Source organism: Megalobrama amblycephala, linkage group LG15 (assembly GCF_018812025.1).
Source record: "Megalobrama amblycephala isolate DHTTF-2021 linkage group LG15, ASM1881202v1, whole genome shotgun sequence".
NCBI lineage: Eukaryota > Metazoa > Chordata > Actinopteri > Cypriniformes > Xenocyprididae > Megalobrama > Megalobrama amblycephala.
This window is the reverse complement of record NC_063058.1, coordinates 7,817,607-7,834,894: the sequence shown is the minus strand read 5'-3', so window position 1 is coordinate 7,834,894 and position 17,288 is coordinate 7,817,607. Positions and strand designations below refer to the sequence as shown.

At 34.2% G+C, this 17,288-nt stretch overlaps 1 protein-coding gene across 2 annotated transcripts in view; it reads left to right on the top strand.

Annotated features, from left to right (window-relative positions):
* The first annotated feature begins 1,039 nt into the window (after positions 1 to 1,039).
* The window catches only part of LOC125247159 (BTG3 associated nuclear protein), a 53,326-nt gene continuing 37,077 nt past the window's right edge, over positions 1,040 to 17,288 (top strand). For both annotated transcript variants that reach the window (XM_048158378.1, XM_048158377.1), the window contains exons 1-7: positions 1,040 to 1,184; positions 6,419 to 6,500; positions 6,601 to 6,683; positions 6,782 to 6,981; positions 7,985 to 8,086; positions 8,258 to 8,427; positions 14,523 to 14,762. In XM_048158378.1, the coding sequence (XP_048014335.1) occupies positions 6,425 to 6,500; positions 6,601 to 6,683; positions 6,782 to 6,981; positions 7,985 to 8,086; positions 8,258 to 8,427; positions 14,523 to 14,762 (871 nt within the window). In that variant the 5' untranslated portion in view covers positions 1,040 to 1,184; positions 6,419 to 6,424. The remainder of the gene's footprint in view (positions 1,185 to 6,418; positions 6,501 to 6,600; positions 6,684 to 6,781; positions 6,982 to 7,984; positions 8,087 to 8,257; positions 8,428 to 14,522; positions 14,763 to 17,288) is intronic.

The following is a 17,288-nucleotide window of genomic DNA, read 5'->3' as shown; positions in this document are numbered from 1 at the left end:
CAATGTCGAGATTCATCAGGCTCAAATGGTGAAAGAATGGTTGTGGGGGAGCATGAAGAATCATTTTCACACATGAATTGGCACCTCTGAGTCCAGACCTTAAATTCACTAAAAGTCTTTGGGATGTGCTGGAGTAGACTTTACAGAGTGCTCACCTCTTGCATTGTCAATACAAGATCTTGACCAAAAATGTATGCACCTCTTGATGGAAATAAATGTTGTGATGTTATTTCCAAGGGGTGCATCAATTTTTGAGAAAAAAATAAAACCTGTAACTGTACAGTTTGACTTTTTTTTACCAAATAATTTTGTCACATAAATACATAACCTAGTTTAGAGTTTTGTTCTTCATTACTTAACATGAACTAACAATGATAAATAGGCAACTTCTAAAGCATTTATTAATCTTAGTTAATACTAATTTCAACATTCCGGTACTTTATTAAAATCAAAAGTTGTATCTGTTAATGTTAATTAATGGACCTGAGCCAGCATGAACTAACAATGAACAGTATTTTTTAAAGATTAACGAAGATTAAAACATACTGTATAAAATGTATTGCTGGTTGTTAGTTAATGTTAGTTTATGCATTGACTAGACTTTATTGAAGTATTACTAATATAATATAATATTTAATATATATTTATTATGTAAGTTTAGAGGGATCTGAGGAAACGTAATTCTGAAACTATTTGTCAGTACTCTAGCCCCTTTAATTTGATAGTACTGAATGATTACCATATTCATGTACAATGATGATTAATATTTAAGAATAGATGGATGGATGCATAAATTTGTTTTGGATGAAAGTAAAGACATTATGGAATTATATTGTTATGGATGAATGAACATGTTTGATGTTATTGTGCATGTGCAAAAAGTCATGGTACATGCAAATAATATAGTTTTCTCACCAAAATTTACATAATTTGGGCGCAAATACTTAAGCAGAGGTAGAAAACATAAACTTTAAAACTTTAAAACACTTTTATTTCTTAATAATTTGTTCTGTGTTGGTTCGTCCTAGAACGGCTACGGTACTTTGCTGAACAACACTGCCACCTACTGAGCGCATGCGCAGTGAGAACAGCGAGCGGCGTTCAATGCTCAGGCTTTTCTCTCGCGAGGAAGGACGCCATTATCGGAATCCTCACAAACAACACGAGAATTCATCATTCACACGGTAATATAAACCATTCTGACACGCGACACCTCCAGCTCTCCGCGCGCTTCAAAATATGGCGTTGTGCATTAAAGAAATACACGTTATCCTGCTGTTTTCGTGTCAACTGTGTCTTGCGTGCTATGAAGGGCACAAATGAGGCCTAGATGCGTTTCATTGCTGTTGTTTTGAGCTTATCGTTAGCAGGCGCGAGCTAGCAGGCTACATGAGCAGGTTAGCTGCGGTGTGCTAACTGGATTAAAGCACTGGGCCTATTAAATTGTTCAAAGCTTTGCGACTTTCAAAGAGTGTTTTGTTATTTTTCTTATGATCCGGGAGCGTCATTATTTTTTATTTGTTCAAACACTGCTTAAACAGTTAAACATAAATTATGTCTTGTAACATAGTTATAATCTCAGCAGCATATTTCATATTAACTGAGAATCGTGCATATACATCTTAAAAGTTCCACGATATGGACATATTTTAGGACACGTACTATGGTAATATCAAGTATTGGTACCATGGTAATTCCTTCATGAGTTGGTGTATTGTGTAAATATTATTGCATGTAAATGTGGCAATCCATGCTTAGAAAAAGGTACCATGGTACTACCTTGTATTTTGGACACGAATATCATGTAAATAATACCTGGTGCATGAATTTCAGTCAAAGTGCCATGGTATTACTATCTTATACCATCTTTATTATTAACACAATATTAAATGACTGTACTATGGTACAATGGTATTTTTTTTTACTACTGCAGTGACTGTTCAGAATAGCCGTTAAGTTCATTTTAAACATGTTGCTGGACAACCAAAGGTCTTTAAGATATACATATACATACACTGCCTGGCCAAGTCACTGTTTTGATTTAATAGTTGGCAAGTACTTTCTCAAAAGTACTTGCTTTTCAAAGTAGTTTATGCACCACATGGAAATAACATCACAACATTATTTCCATCAAGAGGTGCATACATTTTTGGTCAAGATCTTGTATTGACAATGTAAGAGGTGAGCACTCTGTAAAGTCTACTCCAGCACATCTCAAAAATATTAAATATTATATTAGTAATACTTCAATAAAGTCAATGCATAAACTAACATTAAATAACAACCAGCAATACATTTTATTCAGTATGTATTAATCTTTTAAAAAAAAATACTGTTCATTGATAGTTCATGTTGGCTCAGGTCCATTAATTAACATTAACAGATACAACTTTTGATTTTAATAAAGTACCGGAATGTTGAAATTAATATTAACTAAGGTTAATAAATGCTTTAGAAGTTGCCTATTTATCATTGTTAGTTCATGTTAAGTAATGAAGAACAAAACTCTAAACTAGGTTATGTATTTATGTGACAATTATTTGGTAAAAAAGTCAAACTGTACAGTTACAGGTTTTATTTTTTCTCAAAAATTGATGCACCCCTTGGAAATAACATCACAACATTTATTTCCATCAAGAGGTGCATACATTTTTGGTCAAGATCTTGTATTGACAATGCAAGAGGTGAGCACTCTGTAAAGTCTACTCCAGCACATCCCAAAGACTTTTAGTGAATTTAAGGTCTGGACTCAGAGGTGCCAATTCATGTGTGAAAATGATTCTTCATTCTTCATGCACAACCATTCTTTCACCATTTGAGCCTGATGAATCTCAACATTGTCATCCTGGAATTTGGCCATGATGTGTCTTCCTACATGTTTGTTTAAGAAATGAAAAGCTACACACTCCATCAATTAGGGTTAGAAGAACTGTTGCCAAACATGTAACATGCTAGAAACATAATCACTGCAATAATTATCCAGTCGTAGACTCTTAAGCATTTGCCTATTTAAATCTAAACAGCGACACTTCTTTTGGCCAGGCAGTGTCTATTATATTAAATTTCTTTAATTCTAAACTCTATATAGAGTTTTGCTCGAAATTAAGTAAATTATATATTGCAATTCTAAATTATTGCGTTAATTTTATATATATAATTCATAATATTATATATATATATATATATATATATATATATATATATATATATATATATATATATATATATATACAGGTGCTGGTCATATAATTAGAATATCATCAAAAAGTTGATTTATTTCACTAATTCCATTCAAAAAGTGAAACTTGTTTAATATATTCATTCATTATACACAGACTGATATATTTCAAATGTTTATTTCTTTTCATTTTGATGATTATAACTGACAGCTAAGGAGAATCCCAAATTCAGCATCTCAGAAAATTAGAATATTACTTAAGACCAATACAAAGAAAGGATTTTTAGAAATCTTGGCCAACTGAAAAGTATGAACATGAAAAGTATGAGCATGTACAGCACTCAATACTTAGTTGGGGCTCCTTTTGCCTGAAATACTGCAGCAATGCGGCGTGGCATGGAGTCCATCAGTCTGTGGCACTGCTCAGGTGTTATGAGAGCCCAGGTTGCTCTGGTAGTGGCCTTCAGCTCTTCTGCATTGTTGGGTCTGGCATATCGCATCTTCCTCTTCACAATACCCCATAGATTTTCTATGGGGTTAAGGTCAGGCGAGTTTGCTGGTCAATTAAGAACAGGGATACCATGGTCCTTAAACCAGGTACTGGTAGCTTTGGCACTGTGTGCAGGTGCCAAGTCCTGTTGGAAAATGAAATCTGCATCTCCATAAAGTTGGTCAGCAGCAGGAAGCATGAAGTGCTCTAAAACTTCCTGGTATACGACTGCTTTGACCTTGGACCTCAGAAAACACAGTGGACCAACACCAGCAGATGACATGGCACCCCAAACCATCACTGACTGTGGAAACTTTACACTGGACCTCAAGCAACATGGATTGTGTGCCTCTCCTCTCTTCCTCCAGACTCTGGGACCCTGATTTCCAAAGGAAATGCAAAATTTACTTTCATCAGAGAACATAACTTTGGACCACTCAGCAGCAGTCCAGTCATTTTTGTCTTTAGCCCAGGCGAGACGCTTCTGACGCTGTCTGTTGTTCAAGAGTGGCTTGACACAAGGAATGCGACAGCTGAAACCCATGTCTTGCATACGTCTGTGCGTAGTGGTTCTTGAAGCACTGACTTCAGCTGTAGTCCACTCTTTGTGAATCTCCCCCACATTTTTGAACGGGTTTTGTTTCACAATCCTCTCCAGGGAGCGGTTATCCCTATTGCTTGTACACTTTTTTCTACCACATCTTTTCCTTCCCTTAGCCTCTCTATTAATGTGCTTGGACACAGAGCTCTGTGAACAGCCAGCCTCTTTTGCAATGAGCTTTTGTGTCTTGCCCTCCTTGTGCAAGGTGTCAATGTTCGTCTTTTGAACAACTGTCAAGTCAGCAGTCTTCCACATGATTGTGTAGCCTACAGAACTAGACTGAGAGACCATTTAAAGGCCTTTGCAGGTGTTTTGAGTTAATTAGCTGATTAAAGTGTGGCACCAGGTGTTTTCAATATTGAACCTTTTCACAATATTCTAATTTTCTGAGATACTGAATTTGGGATTTCCTTAGTTATAATCATCAAAATTAAAGGTCCCGTTTTTCGTGGTTTTTTGAGGCTTTGATTGTGTTTATAGTGTGCAATATAACGTGTTCATGTTTCGCGTGTAAAAAAAAAACAGTATTTTTCACATAATTTACTTATCTGTATACCGCTGTTTCCACTGTCATAAAAACGGGCTGATGACTTCCTTGTTCTATGAAGTCCCTCCTTCAGAAATACGTAACGAGTTCTGATTGTGCCAGCGGTTCCTGTGTTGTGATTCGACAGCAGCTTAGCGCTCCTTGCCCGGAAAGGTCACGCCTCTTACCATAACGTGGAGATGCACGCGCTCAGTGTTATTGTAAACATGTCTTTAATTTTACCCTATCAATTTGAGCCGGAATCAGACCCGGTGATTGGACTGCGGGATGAAAATAACAGCGTTTCGACGACATGGCGACAAACACACTCTACAAACGCAACTCTTGTGTATTCCTGTGGGCGGAGGTTAGTCAAAAAACTGTTTTAGTGACGTCATTAAAGAAGGAAGTTGAAGGATGTAGTCCAAACTGGCCGTTCGATGTAGGCGACATCTGTTAAATAAAATATCTCGCTTGGCATTGAACTTTGAGCTTTAAAATTTTACAGATTTTATTTATACTCTAACAACAACATTACACACTAACTAAAGTTTGAAACATGGGATCACGAAGAACGGGACCTTTAAAAGAAATAAACATTTGAAATATATCAGTCTGTGTGTAATGAATGAATATAATATACAAGTTTCACTTTTTGAATGGAATTAGTGAAATAAATCAACTTTTTGATGATATTCTAATTATATGACCAGCACCTGTGTATATATATATGTATATAATGTGTGTGTGTGTGTGTTTGTATGTATGTATGAATGTATGAATAATTGGAGTAATATATAAAAATTCATTGATCAAAAAGTGTAGGGATCCTGAGCAATTTAAAAATGAAATGTCTTTCTTAAAGATGCTACTAGTAGGAATAGATAATGTGTACCAGGTACTAATTTATCACATTTTATTATTATTATTATTATTATTATTATTATTAACAGTTATCATTATTAAAATGTGTATTAAATATTTATTAAATATTATTTTATTGTATTCATTTATTATTTCAGTTAAATCATTGTTATATTAGAAGTTATGAATTATTATTTCAATTAAATGTGTCTCTTCAAAAGAATTGCAGTTCATTTCTTTTGTGAAAGGAAATATGTAACTACTATGTGTCTACTCTGGTGTCATTTTGGCATTTTTGTTTGTTTGTTCTGGAAGGACACAGCGATGCTGCATATAAAAATCATTTATCATCTTTTGTTGGTGGTTTAAATATAAATTTATATTAAAAACACTATCTTTGAAAATGCACAGTTTCTTTGAAAATTGATATTCCATCCCAAAATAATGTTAGAAAATTAATTACCAAGTACTTGATGTCAGAAATATTTTAGTATTGAGATTTTAGTATTGAATTTTTTTTATTTATGTTTATTTCAGTTTTAGTTCAAGTTATTTTAGTACATCAAGGTAAACTAAATGAAAATGAGAAATGTTGCTTTGGAAACTAGATGAATTAAATAAATAAAAATATACATTTGATTATATATTTTAATTAATGTTTATTTTGTTTCAGGTAACTTTTTTATGGTTTTATGGTTTAGCTGATCGATATAACACAAGCAGCCCCCCATTTATCAATGACATCTTTCTGAAATTCAGGTTTGAATGATGTCAGAGCAGGATTTGGTGGAGATAGTCCAGATCGCAGTGGCGGATTTGAATCATGAGGGACACCAAACAGGTGAGTCCTCCTCTAAATCAGAAAAACGTCTGTGTAATGGGTCATGCTGGTAGGTGTTTTTTACTGTGGTTTTATACTGTGCTTTTTTTGATGAAACTAGATGTCCTGGAGAATAATGAAGACGCTGATCAACCAGGGAGGAAACGAGCAAGGATGGACATTAGTCAAGAAGCAACTATTAAGGTAGCATCTTAACATTGTCAATAGAGATGATCAGTCTGCTGCAGAATATAAACAGCTTTTTTTTCTTCTTCTGTATTTCTCTGACATTACGCTTCCAGTCGATGCTGATATCTATCAGTCAGGCTATCTGCCAGCGGCTGGACAGTATGGAGGCTAAGCTGCAGGTTCTTGAGGCCACCTGTCGAGGTTTAGTTGAGAAGCTGGACACAGTGCTGGGGAAAAACCAGTCAACGATCCAGGTACCCATGGTGTCAGGGTCCCCTTTTGGAGCCACTCAGACTTGCGACAAAGTACGCTGGTAAGTGGACGCTAGATGATGCCCAGATGTTTTATACAGCAGTGTCTGGACTTTTTTTTTCCATTTACTGAAGATGTTTCGCCATTCATTAGAGTGTTTAATTCAACCTCTTCACACAGAGCAACATCTTGACATTGATTTAACAAACGGAGGAAAACACTTGGAGTGGAAAATAAAATAAACATTGATATTAAACTTTCCTTGAAAATTGACAGAATTTTGGAAGGTTTTTAATCCACCCCAAAAAATAATCATCATGGCAAATTTGAAAAAAATTTCAGTAGTGGACTTTTTTTGGGATTGATATCAAAACATGTAGTTGAATACAGTTCAAAATAATTCACATCAAATGAGAACGCTACAAATTAATGCCAAAATAACGCAACACAAGCATAGTTATTTTTGCTTTCCTAACAATTTTATGATTAGGTGCATTTTATTATGTATTATTTTATTATTTATTATTAGGGATGCACATACATTAGTATTCTGTCCAAAAATGATAAGCTGATAATTTTTTTTGTTTTGTTTTGTTATGGCGAAAACTTGATTAAATATTAAAATTCTGTACTATTTTGTATAAATAAATAAATAAAAAATACAACACAAAAACTAAAGTCATTCATTTTAAATGCTGCAAATGAGTTTAGGAATTGTAACATTATAATATACAGTATGAAACGTGGATATTTATTTTAAATTTGCTAAAGATTACATATAACAGCGTTATTAAATGATTCTGTTTTTTTAAGGTTAACTTTAAATGAGTGTTAGATGACCGTAAAGGTAATCTAAATGTAAAAACAGAGAAAATTAGCTGCACAATTAAATATACAATTATTACTTTTAAAATAAGCCTCTAATATTAAATCTCTAGTATATTGAGCATCCCTATTTTTTATTATTGGAGCAGACTTTTTGTGTCACAACCAACCAGTTGAGAACCACTGATATGAAATTTTCATGTTTTATGAAGATAGTAACAGTGAGTCTTTGCTCTCAGTGTTGTTCCCCAGACAAACGTCATAGTGAGTGGTGACAGGCCGAAGACGCGGGAGGAAACTTCACCACGTGCAACGGACTCTTTAGAGAACCTACTCAGCAAGTGAGTACAGATTGTGTTTTTATGCATAAATGAAATAGAAATATCTCCTGTGTATACAAATCTATATATGATGCATGCAAATATATAGAGAAGGTGGTTTCTAGATCTGTTGCTCAACTTCTCACCTTGAGGACAAGCTCTGTGTAATGGCGCTTTATATTTTTGTTGCAGTACTGTGGGGCGAGGAAGACAAAAAACAATAGTGCTTAAGGTTCCAGTCCAGGAAGAGATTCAGGATGATCAGGAAAGCGGTTCTGAAACAAGCGATTCGGTGTCCAACAGCGGCCAGCCGTTATCTCAGAATACCAACAACGTAACTCTCATCACTCTCAACTCAGAGGGTAAGATTCACTAATAGGTTATGTTTTGTCTTAAAATTTCCCTAATGATAATTACAGTGACATTAATGTATTCGGATATGAAAAGTCCCTTATGAAATGGTTTATACAGGAAGTTTTGGCGAGACATATAGAAGGTTAAGTTTGCTGATTTCCAACCGGCTTTGTATTGTTACAGTGTCGGTAGTATATGTAAATGAATAATGTTTACTTGTTCTCAGTCACCTGGACAGAGAAATTCCTCTTTATTTGTCTTCAAAAGTCTGTTAAATGACGGAAAACGCATAAAACACAGCAGACTTTTGACAGCTTCAGGGCTTTTGTGAAAACTACAGATTGTTCTTCTGCATTTTTGTATCCTTGACAGTCAGATCGACAGAAAGTTATTAACAAAACAGAGTAGGAGCACCTGAGAGAGCATCACTGAAAATTGTCTACTCTTTAAACAGCATTATGGTAAATGGAACACCATGGCAACAGCTTTCTTACTTGGATGCAACGCCGTTTTGCTTCGGGTGAAACTGACAGAACGGCAGTTTTAGGGGTGGGCGATCTTCCCAAAATTTCACATCACTATGCCAAGAAGGACATTTTGACATTTTGTGTATATTTGACTGTAGCCAAAATCGAAACCGAAACTAATATTTGATTCAGTCAACACACATGAAAGTCACATTAGAGACACATGATATAATTTGGCCAGTCAGCTCAGACATCTAGTAGGCACTCATTACTGTATTATATCATTACTACAAGGACATAAAAGATCACAATCTAGATCTACGATTCGCTTTAAAATGTAGATTGTGGGTGTCTTCAAGATTGATCATAATATAAATTCGTCAGATTGCCCACCCCTAGGCAGTTTCTTTGTTTTTCTCCTGCATTTGGCCTAAAACACTGTGTTCATGGTCATTCAGTTTGAAATGTTAACTACAACCACAGAGGTTTTTCAGATTTTCTGTTGCGGCAGTCTCTCCATATTTACGATTCTTTGCAGCCTTTAGCCACTGCCAACAACACACTGGATCCTTCAGTGGAAACTGAAAGTAACTCACTCCCGTTAATAGTTTTCTCTATGAATTCTTGCACCTTGTAACATTACAAGTCGACACAATTATTACTAAAAACTTGTTAAGAACTATTTCCTACTAAAGGAAGGCAATATTTGACTCTGGCAAGCGTATCCAGTTGGAGCAGACTGGGAGTGGCCTTGGACTGCAACATGTGGTAACAGGCAAAGTCGGTGTTGAAGTTTTCCTACCTATTTGGCAAAAGGGAAGACAACAGCCCATTTTCTCTGTTTTCTATAGTCAGGTAGCACCGATTTCATTTTTTTTTCCTTTCTACTGCATAGGCAGCCAAGTTTGAAAGCTGAAAGTTTGAAAGTGGAAAAGCCCATTCTGCCAGCATTTAAGTAACCCTTTAATGGACCCTTTTTTAGCATAGCCAGTAAGCATAGGCTGTGTCCGAAATCGCTCCCATACCCTTAAAAAGGGCACTATTTGAGGGGACAGCCATTTGTAGTGGTGTCCTAAACCATAGTGGACGTTATCAAGTGTACTCATTCAATCCCATGATGCACCACAATAACAAGTGTACAACCAATTTATGCTAAATGGCTATAGAATACCCGTAATGCACTGTCGTGCACCAAATGAATTTCCACGTCTGACCAGAAGATGGCGCATGTATAAATTCCTTTTTAATTGATTATTAAATTGTTTAATTAAGGTTTATACATGTTAGTTTCCATGACAGAGTGTTAAAATTTTTTTTATTATTATTTATTTATTACTACTGGAGCTGCCAGTTTGCTAAGTTTCAACGATTATTAAACAGCAAGCACAAACTATGCAAAAGTGGCAGCCCTTCCGGTGCACTCTGTGTCTGAATTCACTCACTCATTTTCATTCACTCCTTCAAGTGGACTATATTAGTGGACTAATGTTGGGAACAGTGAATGAGGGTATAGGGTGGTGATTTCAAACACAGCTATAGTTATGTCCAAGCCATGATTTGCTACCTGCTAATCAGTTGCAGGTGTTATTAGGGGGCAAGGCATTCTCATTTTATAGAGAATTTGATTGGACAAAAACTGATGTAGTTCAGGATGAGTGCCTTATTATCGACCTTATTATTCTGTTTTCCAGAAGAGAAAGACTGTAATTTTTTAGTCTACTAAAAGCTCATTTTGTCAACATGAAGAAGTGCACTAGCATATAAAGTTCCTCAAAGCTAACACACATGAACTAAAAGCCACCAAAAATTCCAATTTTGATTTTATTGTGTCTTTAAAGGATATTATTTTTATAAGCCAATGGGAACCATTTGTTTTGAACTCAGCACAAACATGGCCTCACAAGAAGAGCAACAAATCTAAACAATTATTGAAAAGGTTTGAAGACATGGAAATCTTTGAAATGCATCTGCACAAATAAGATAATAGCATGTTTATAGTTTGCATGTGTTTTGATGTGTTTTGTCTGTCTGTGGTGGGGTGACATTTAAGCGTAGAAATGTAGCGGGGGAAAAAATGTTATAAGTGCGAACAGAGAGCAACAGGCTTTGGTTAGTAATATCAGAGTGTACTTAACTAAAGCAGCATCTGATTAATAATATAAACATGTTTTTACTATCCACTAGTACTCCCTGAACACATTAAAAAAAGTGTGTTACATCAACAACTCATGTGTCTTGTGTAAGCTGTCTGACCGTCCGTGATTCAGGGATGTATCTTTGGTCTGGAGGAGGCCTGGGATTAAAGGGTTTGTTTTGATTGCTTAACTTCTGCTTTTGCTTTTCTTTTATTATTTGACTGGGTTGTTTTGGAGTGGCGTCTGGGTTAGCTTGGTTAGTTCAAAGACGTTCCTCTGCAAATATTCACTCGTTCTCAGCTGTTTGTGATGATATTTAGTCAACAAATAGTACATTTCGTTCTTAAACGGCTTTGCTTTTGTTTGTGTTGTTTCCCCCCTGCTTTAACCTCATCCATGGTTTTGATGTAGTGGTAAAATGTGTCATCCCTTTAATCTAGCAAACTGCATCATTTTTGATCATCTTTTTAAAAAGTGGCCGTTTTTACAGCTATATGTGATTGTAAGATTCACAAGGGGGGGGGGGATTTTTTTTTGCATGGGGTAAAAATGTAAATTATTCAGTTCTGTGCTGTGCTGTTCTATTATAAAAGGTTGACAATTGTTTTCACTACAATATTCTGAATTAAAAAAATATTTTTTGGGTTTTTCACAATTTATATTCATTTTTTTATTTTCTTTAAATATAGAAAGTATCTTCCATCAGAGCTACAGGATTCTGGATAAATTGAGAATCACAATTTTTTTTTGTTTCAAATAGAGATCATGATTCTGAACAGACAATTAAATAAAATTACGTAAATTGCTAGAGGTTTTGACAAAATATTAATTGCTGCTGTATATTTAATTTAATTAAATGTTTAATTAATTAGAATGAATATTTTAACAAAAATTGATTTGAATGAATGAATGAGTGATTCATAAATACTTCACTTGTGTTATTATTGAATGAATCAGCGTTTTTGAACAAATCTCTTTAATGAATGATTCAGTGCCAAAAACATTTTTGACAGTCACTTTTCGCCAACTAGTGGTGTAACAGTGTAATGATACAATCATTTTTAGAAGCGCCATGTTACTTTCAAAAGGGGATTTGCTACTGTGTGGGATCACTACTGTAGACATTGTTTATATCTGAACGATACATTTTTATCCCGGTACTTCTGTTATAATGTGAATTATTGTAAGACAGAAATAACGATACTGTGTGGTTGAAAAGACTGTGAAGCTGTTTCATACCTAAACATGACAACTGCTCTCTCTGGGTCAAAATTCTAATATAATATAATATTACAAATATATGTGGCTATCTTATACTGCTGCCTGTGATTGAAAGATTCACAAGGGGAAAAAATATTTTGTTGTGGTAGAAATGTGTATTTGCTAGAAAATTACATTTTAACATCAAAATTACAAAAGCGTTTCACTACATCCATCTTGGGTTTATGAAAATGTAAATATATTATGCACATTATAATGTAAATATATAATCTACATATTGATTGTAAATGTGAATGGTCCACCTATTGCTCAACTTGCCTCTTGACCTGACACAATTTACTCCCTAACATAATTTTTACACTCGCACTTTGACAAGACACAGGAATCCACATCCATGATAAACCCTAACCGACTGGCAAATAAATCCTGCCAGCTATTGCCAAAGCAATGTTTGGCATGTACTACACATACAAATATTTAACAGAAATGCCAACTAAAATAATTTCTGAGATAAAATATGCCACAATATTTTTTCTTGAAGCACTCACGATGAGAACACATTCCAGGATATGTAATATTTCGGTTCTTAGTGTGAAGAAGAAATTTGATGGTCTTACTGTCAAAGTTCAATCAACATTTTTACAAATTTTTGTCCAAATAAAGACAGCATCTCTTTCCTAAATGGTCTTAACCAGTAATGCTCTTGTGAAGTGTGTTTGGTGAGCAGTAATCGCCAGCAGGGGACACTCTTGCATTTGCTCTGAGCGTTTGAAGTGTGCTGAGAATTCAGGTCTGCAACCTCCAGAGGCTTTGAGGGGCATGTTCTCACACCCTCCACAAATATTTGGGATTAGTGGTCGACTAATATTGAAAACAATGGGTGATGTTACATTTTTTTCCCACCCCCAATCCTGAATATATTCTTATGACCTTGTGATGAATTTTGTTTCATTATCTACCACAGTGATGAGCATTTTTTTTTTTTTTTTTTGCAAAATATCAAATGTTGTAATATAATATAAGACTCATTTGCAAGGGTCCACCTTCCAAAAATGTATAGGCAGCTACATATTTTCATGTGTAAAGACATTTATACTGTGTGAGAAATATTGTAAGGGTGATTTAAGGACAGCATGTTTCCAAAGTTAAATAATTGGCATTTATATTCTCGCTGCACTAAAGCTAATGCAAATTATTAAAATATAATCTGGGAAAAAATTAAGTAAATAATTAAAGAATTTTGTGTATTCCTTTTTATCCATTATTTGCAGTGTTATTTTAGTATTATTAATATATCTGCTTTTATTTTTATATTCAGTTTTTCATTTTTATTTTAGTTCAAGTTTTAGTATTTTTTATGTACTTTTGTAATTATTATTTTTTTCTTATTTCTATTTAGCTTTATTTTTGTTTTAGTAATTTTAGCATTTATTTTATTTCCATTAATTGCCAAGGCAACATTTCCAATTTTTGTTTTTCAAAAAAAAAACAAATAATCATATTTTATTTTATTTCATCCTTATGTCAGTTACCGAAAATGATTTTTAATTCTTTTAGCTTTAGTTAACTAAAATAACAATGATTATTTAAATAATAAGAACAGAAGAGAAACATTTTCATTTAAAAAGCTTAAAAAGCATAAATAAGCCACTTTACAGGCCATAATGCCATAAAACCCTCAGTTAACGAGCTGAAGGTGACAGTAGCAAAGTAAAATTTCTTAGAAAGACAAAACACTAAAAGATAAATTTTGATCTATAGAATAAAATAATTGTGATTAATTTCACAATTTCCAAACACACTTTAGAAAGCAATTTACTTCATATTGACTAAATGTGATACAGTTGTTGCTTGAAATATATATAATTGATATTAACACTTATTGCATATGCCTTCTAGCACCTCCTTTGTGTCCCCTGTTGGTCCCAGACCCCAGTTTCAAAACCCCTGGTCTAGATTAGTTCAGAAGCATCATGCTCAGATACATAAAATTTAAGTTATGCGGTTTTTTTTGTTTGTTTGTTTTTTTTTCATGTTTTTCTCATGTTTTATCTCATTCAAGGCCCCAAGTGAGCTGTTGGTCCACATAAAAAAAAATTGTCTGATTAGTTTCCATAGTGTTATTCATATTCAGCATCCTCTCTTTTTGACAAAAAAAACTTCATAGTTACATAACTCTTATGAATTGCAGTGGCAAGTTACTTGTTGAAAGGGAATACTGTGTACATTTGTAAAAACGTTTTTATAATGCCAACGTACATCTTTTTCTTTTCTCCATAGAGGACTATCCAACAGGAACGTGGCTTGGTGACGAGAACAACCCTGAGATGCGCGTACGCTGCCCAGTATCTCAAGCAGACATGTTGCACATTAGCACCAACTGTCGCACGGCAGAGAAAATGGCCCTGACACTGCTGGACTACCTGTTCCACCGTGAGGTGCAGGCCGTTTCCAACCTTTCCGGCCAGGGCAAGCATGGCAAGAAACAGCTGGACCCTCTTATGATCTACGGCATTCGATGTAAGTCCAATAAAAGACCCCCATAAGAGCAAAATAAGTATGATTTTCAGTCTTGTTGAATAATTAACAATTTTTCATGTTGTCGTATGAGCACCCGGTCAATAACTACACAGATTTTGGTCTTTTGTGCCTTACTTACAACATTCTGCATGTAAGTTGTATACTATATGTGTGATCCAGTAAAAAGAACTGGCTCGTAAGAGTCATTAACTTGAGAATCATATTAAACTGACGGCACTGCATGATTTTGATTCACTAATAAGAACCAGTTCATCAGGGTCATTTTTTTTTTCGGAATCTGATTACACTGATAGCACTGTATTGTTTTGAGCCACTAAAAGAACTGGCTCATAAGATTCATTTGTTTAGGATTGGGACCACACTAGTTTTGCAGAATGTTTTTAATTCAATGAAAAGAATTGAAAATCATCATCGTTTTTTTCTTTTTTCTTTTTTTGGTAATTAACCAGTTTTGAAGCCTATCTGTTCCAAACCTTGTATGTGACAAATCAGGTCTTTGATCATATCAGTTCAGTTTATGTGAGTCAGTTTGATTCATCTCAGTTTTGTCCTGTCTAATTCAAATCATTTCAGTTCTCAAGTAGCTCATCTGCGGTTCTGTCTCATCGTCGGCACCAGACGTATTTTCCCCACATGAACTAATTAGAATCATCTCTAACCGCTCCTCTCATTCACAACAAATCTTCTGTCATGTCAGTATGTAGGTCATTTCCTGCAACAAGCCATAAGTAACATCGAAGAATCAGCTGGTATGGGCAAATTATGTATACGAGGAATGTTACGTGCAATTTTGCATGAACAAACCCTACTTGACAGTGGCTAACGTGAAAGAACTCTTCCGTAAATGGAAGACGCTCTGTCCTAGAGCTGCTTAGAGCTGTTTGCTTGCATGTTTATTTCTACTACAAAGTGCAAATAGTTTATTTGTTTGCAGCATAATCGCATGACTAAATATTATGTCAGTGTTTCTTTCCTCCCTTATTTCCTGACAGATTATATCATGGATACAATGTTCTGAATGTCAATGCTTTGGTCAATTAGCCATTTTCTTTTGCACACATTACTATACCTTATTTTTGAGCACGTGTGCTAATTGCTAAAAACAAGAACTAGAAATTCTGTATATTTAACAAGCAGCTTTGTTCTCAACACATTAAAAATTTTACAAACATGGTTGCTAACTGCTAAAATATGAGTTGGAATTTTTTGATTTGTTTGCATACTTTACAATACCATGCTAACCGCGTATGTGCTAACCACTAGAACTTGAATTTGAAAAACTTAGCAAACTATTCTCAATGTTTTGGTGAATTGGTCATTTTTATTAGCAAACATTACTACATCATATTTTTAAGCATGTGTGCTGCTAACTGCTAAAAATAAGATCTCAACAAAATTCTATATTTAATAAGTAATTGTGTTTTCGTCAAACAACCTTTGTTCGCACACATTACAAAGGTTTCAAACATGGTTGGTAATTGCTATAATATAAATCTGAAAGATTTTTTAAATATTTGTTAAGCAGCAATGCTGCTTTTTTGTTTGTTTGCACACTTTACAATACCATGCTAAGTACATGTGCGTTAACTGCTAGAACATTAATTCGAAAATCTTCTCTATATTTAATAAGTAGCAACTATTCATTTGCATATGTTACCCTATCATGTTTTTAAGCATGTATGCTAACTGCTAGACCATGGATCCTAAAATTAAATGTTTCATCACTTATATTCAAAAAACATCTCTATATTTAATAAGCAGCTCTGCTTTAGTCAAATGACAATATTCGTTTACATATGCACAATAAACACAAGATACTGTAACATGACAGTGTTTATTGTATTTCTTCTGAATACAAAGTAATTTATGATGTATGAAACAGTGGCATAGCCAGAATTTTATTTTTGGGGGGACCCATCTAAAAGTGAATTTTATATATATATATATATATATATATATATATATATATATATATTTATCTGTATTTTTTTTATCTAGTTTTTACACAGATGCTGCGGTAGCCGTGATCAAAATGAGTAGACGACCTTTGAAACTAAGCTTTAAATAAAAATTGTATCTGTTATATTGTTATGCCAGTAGGTGGCGACCAGTGACTGTTAAAATGTATTTCATTAATTTTATTTACTTTTTTTTCATGATGAATTCTCTAAATCGTGGAAAAACCGTGATCTCTATTCTAAAAAATACAGATTATCCAGAGTCATAAATTCCCTGAGTCATTTTGATTACTCTTATGCTGATATAGTCCTATTTGATGATCAGTAGTGGTTCGCTTAATATAATAATTCAATAAGCATCTATTTAGTTTACAATAAGCACTTAACTTTAAAAAATATATATTAAATAGGTAATAAAATATCTAGAGAGCTGGCCGACTAAAGTAGGCTAAGTTTGAAAATGATATAATTTGTACATGGAGATATTATAAAAGATACTTACTTCTTTACAATTTATAGGTGTTATTTTAACAGTCCGTTATGTAAG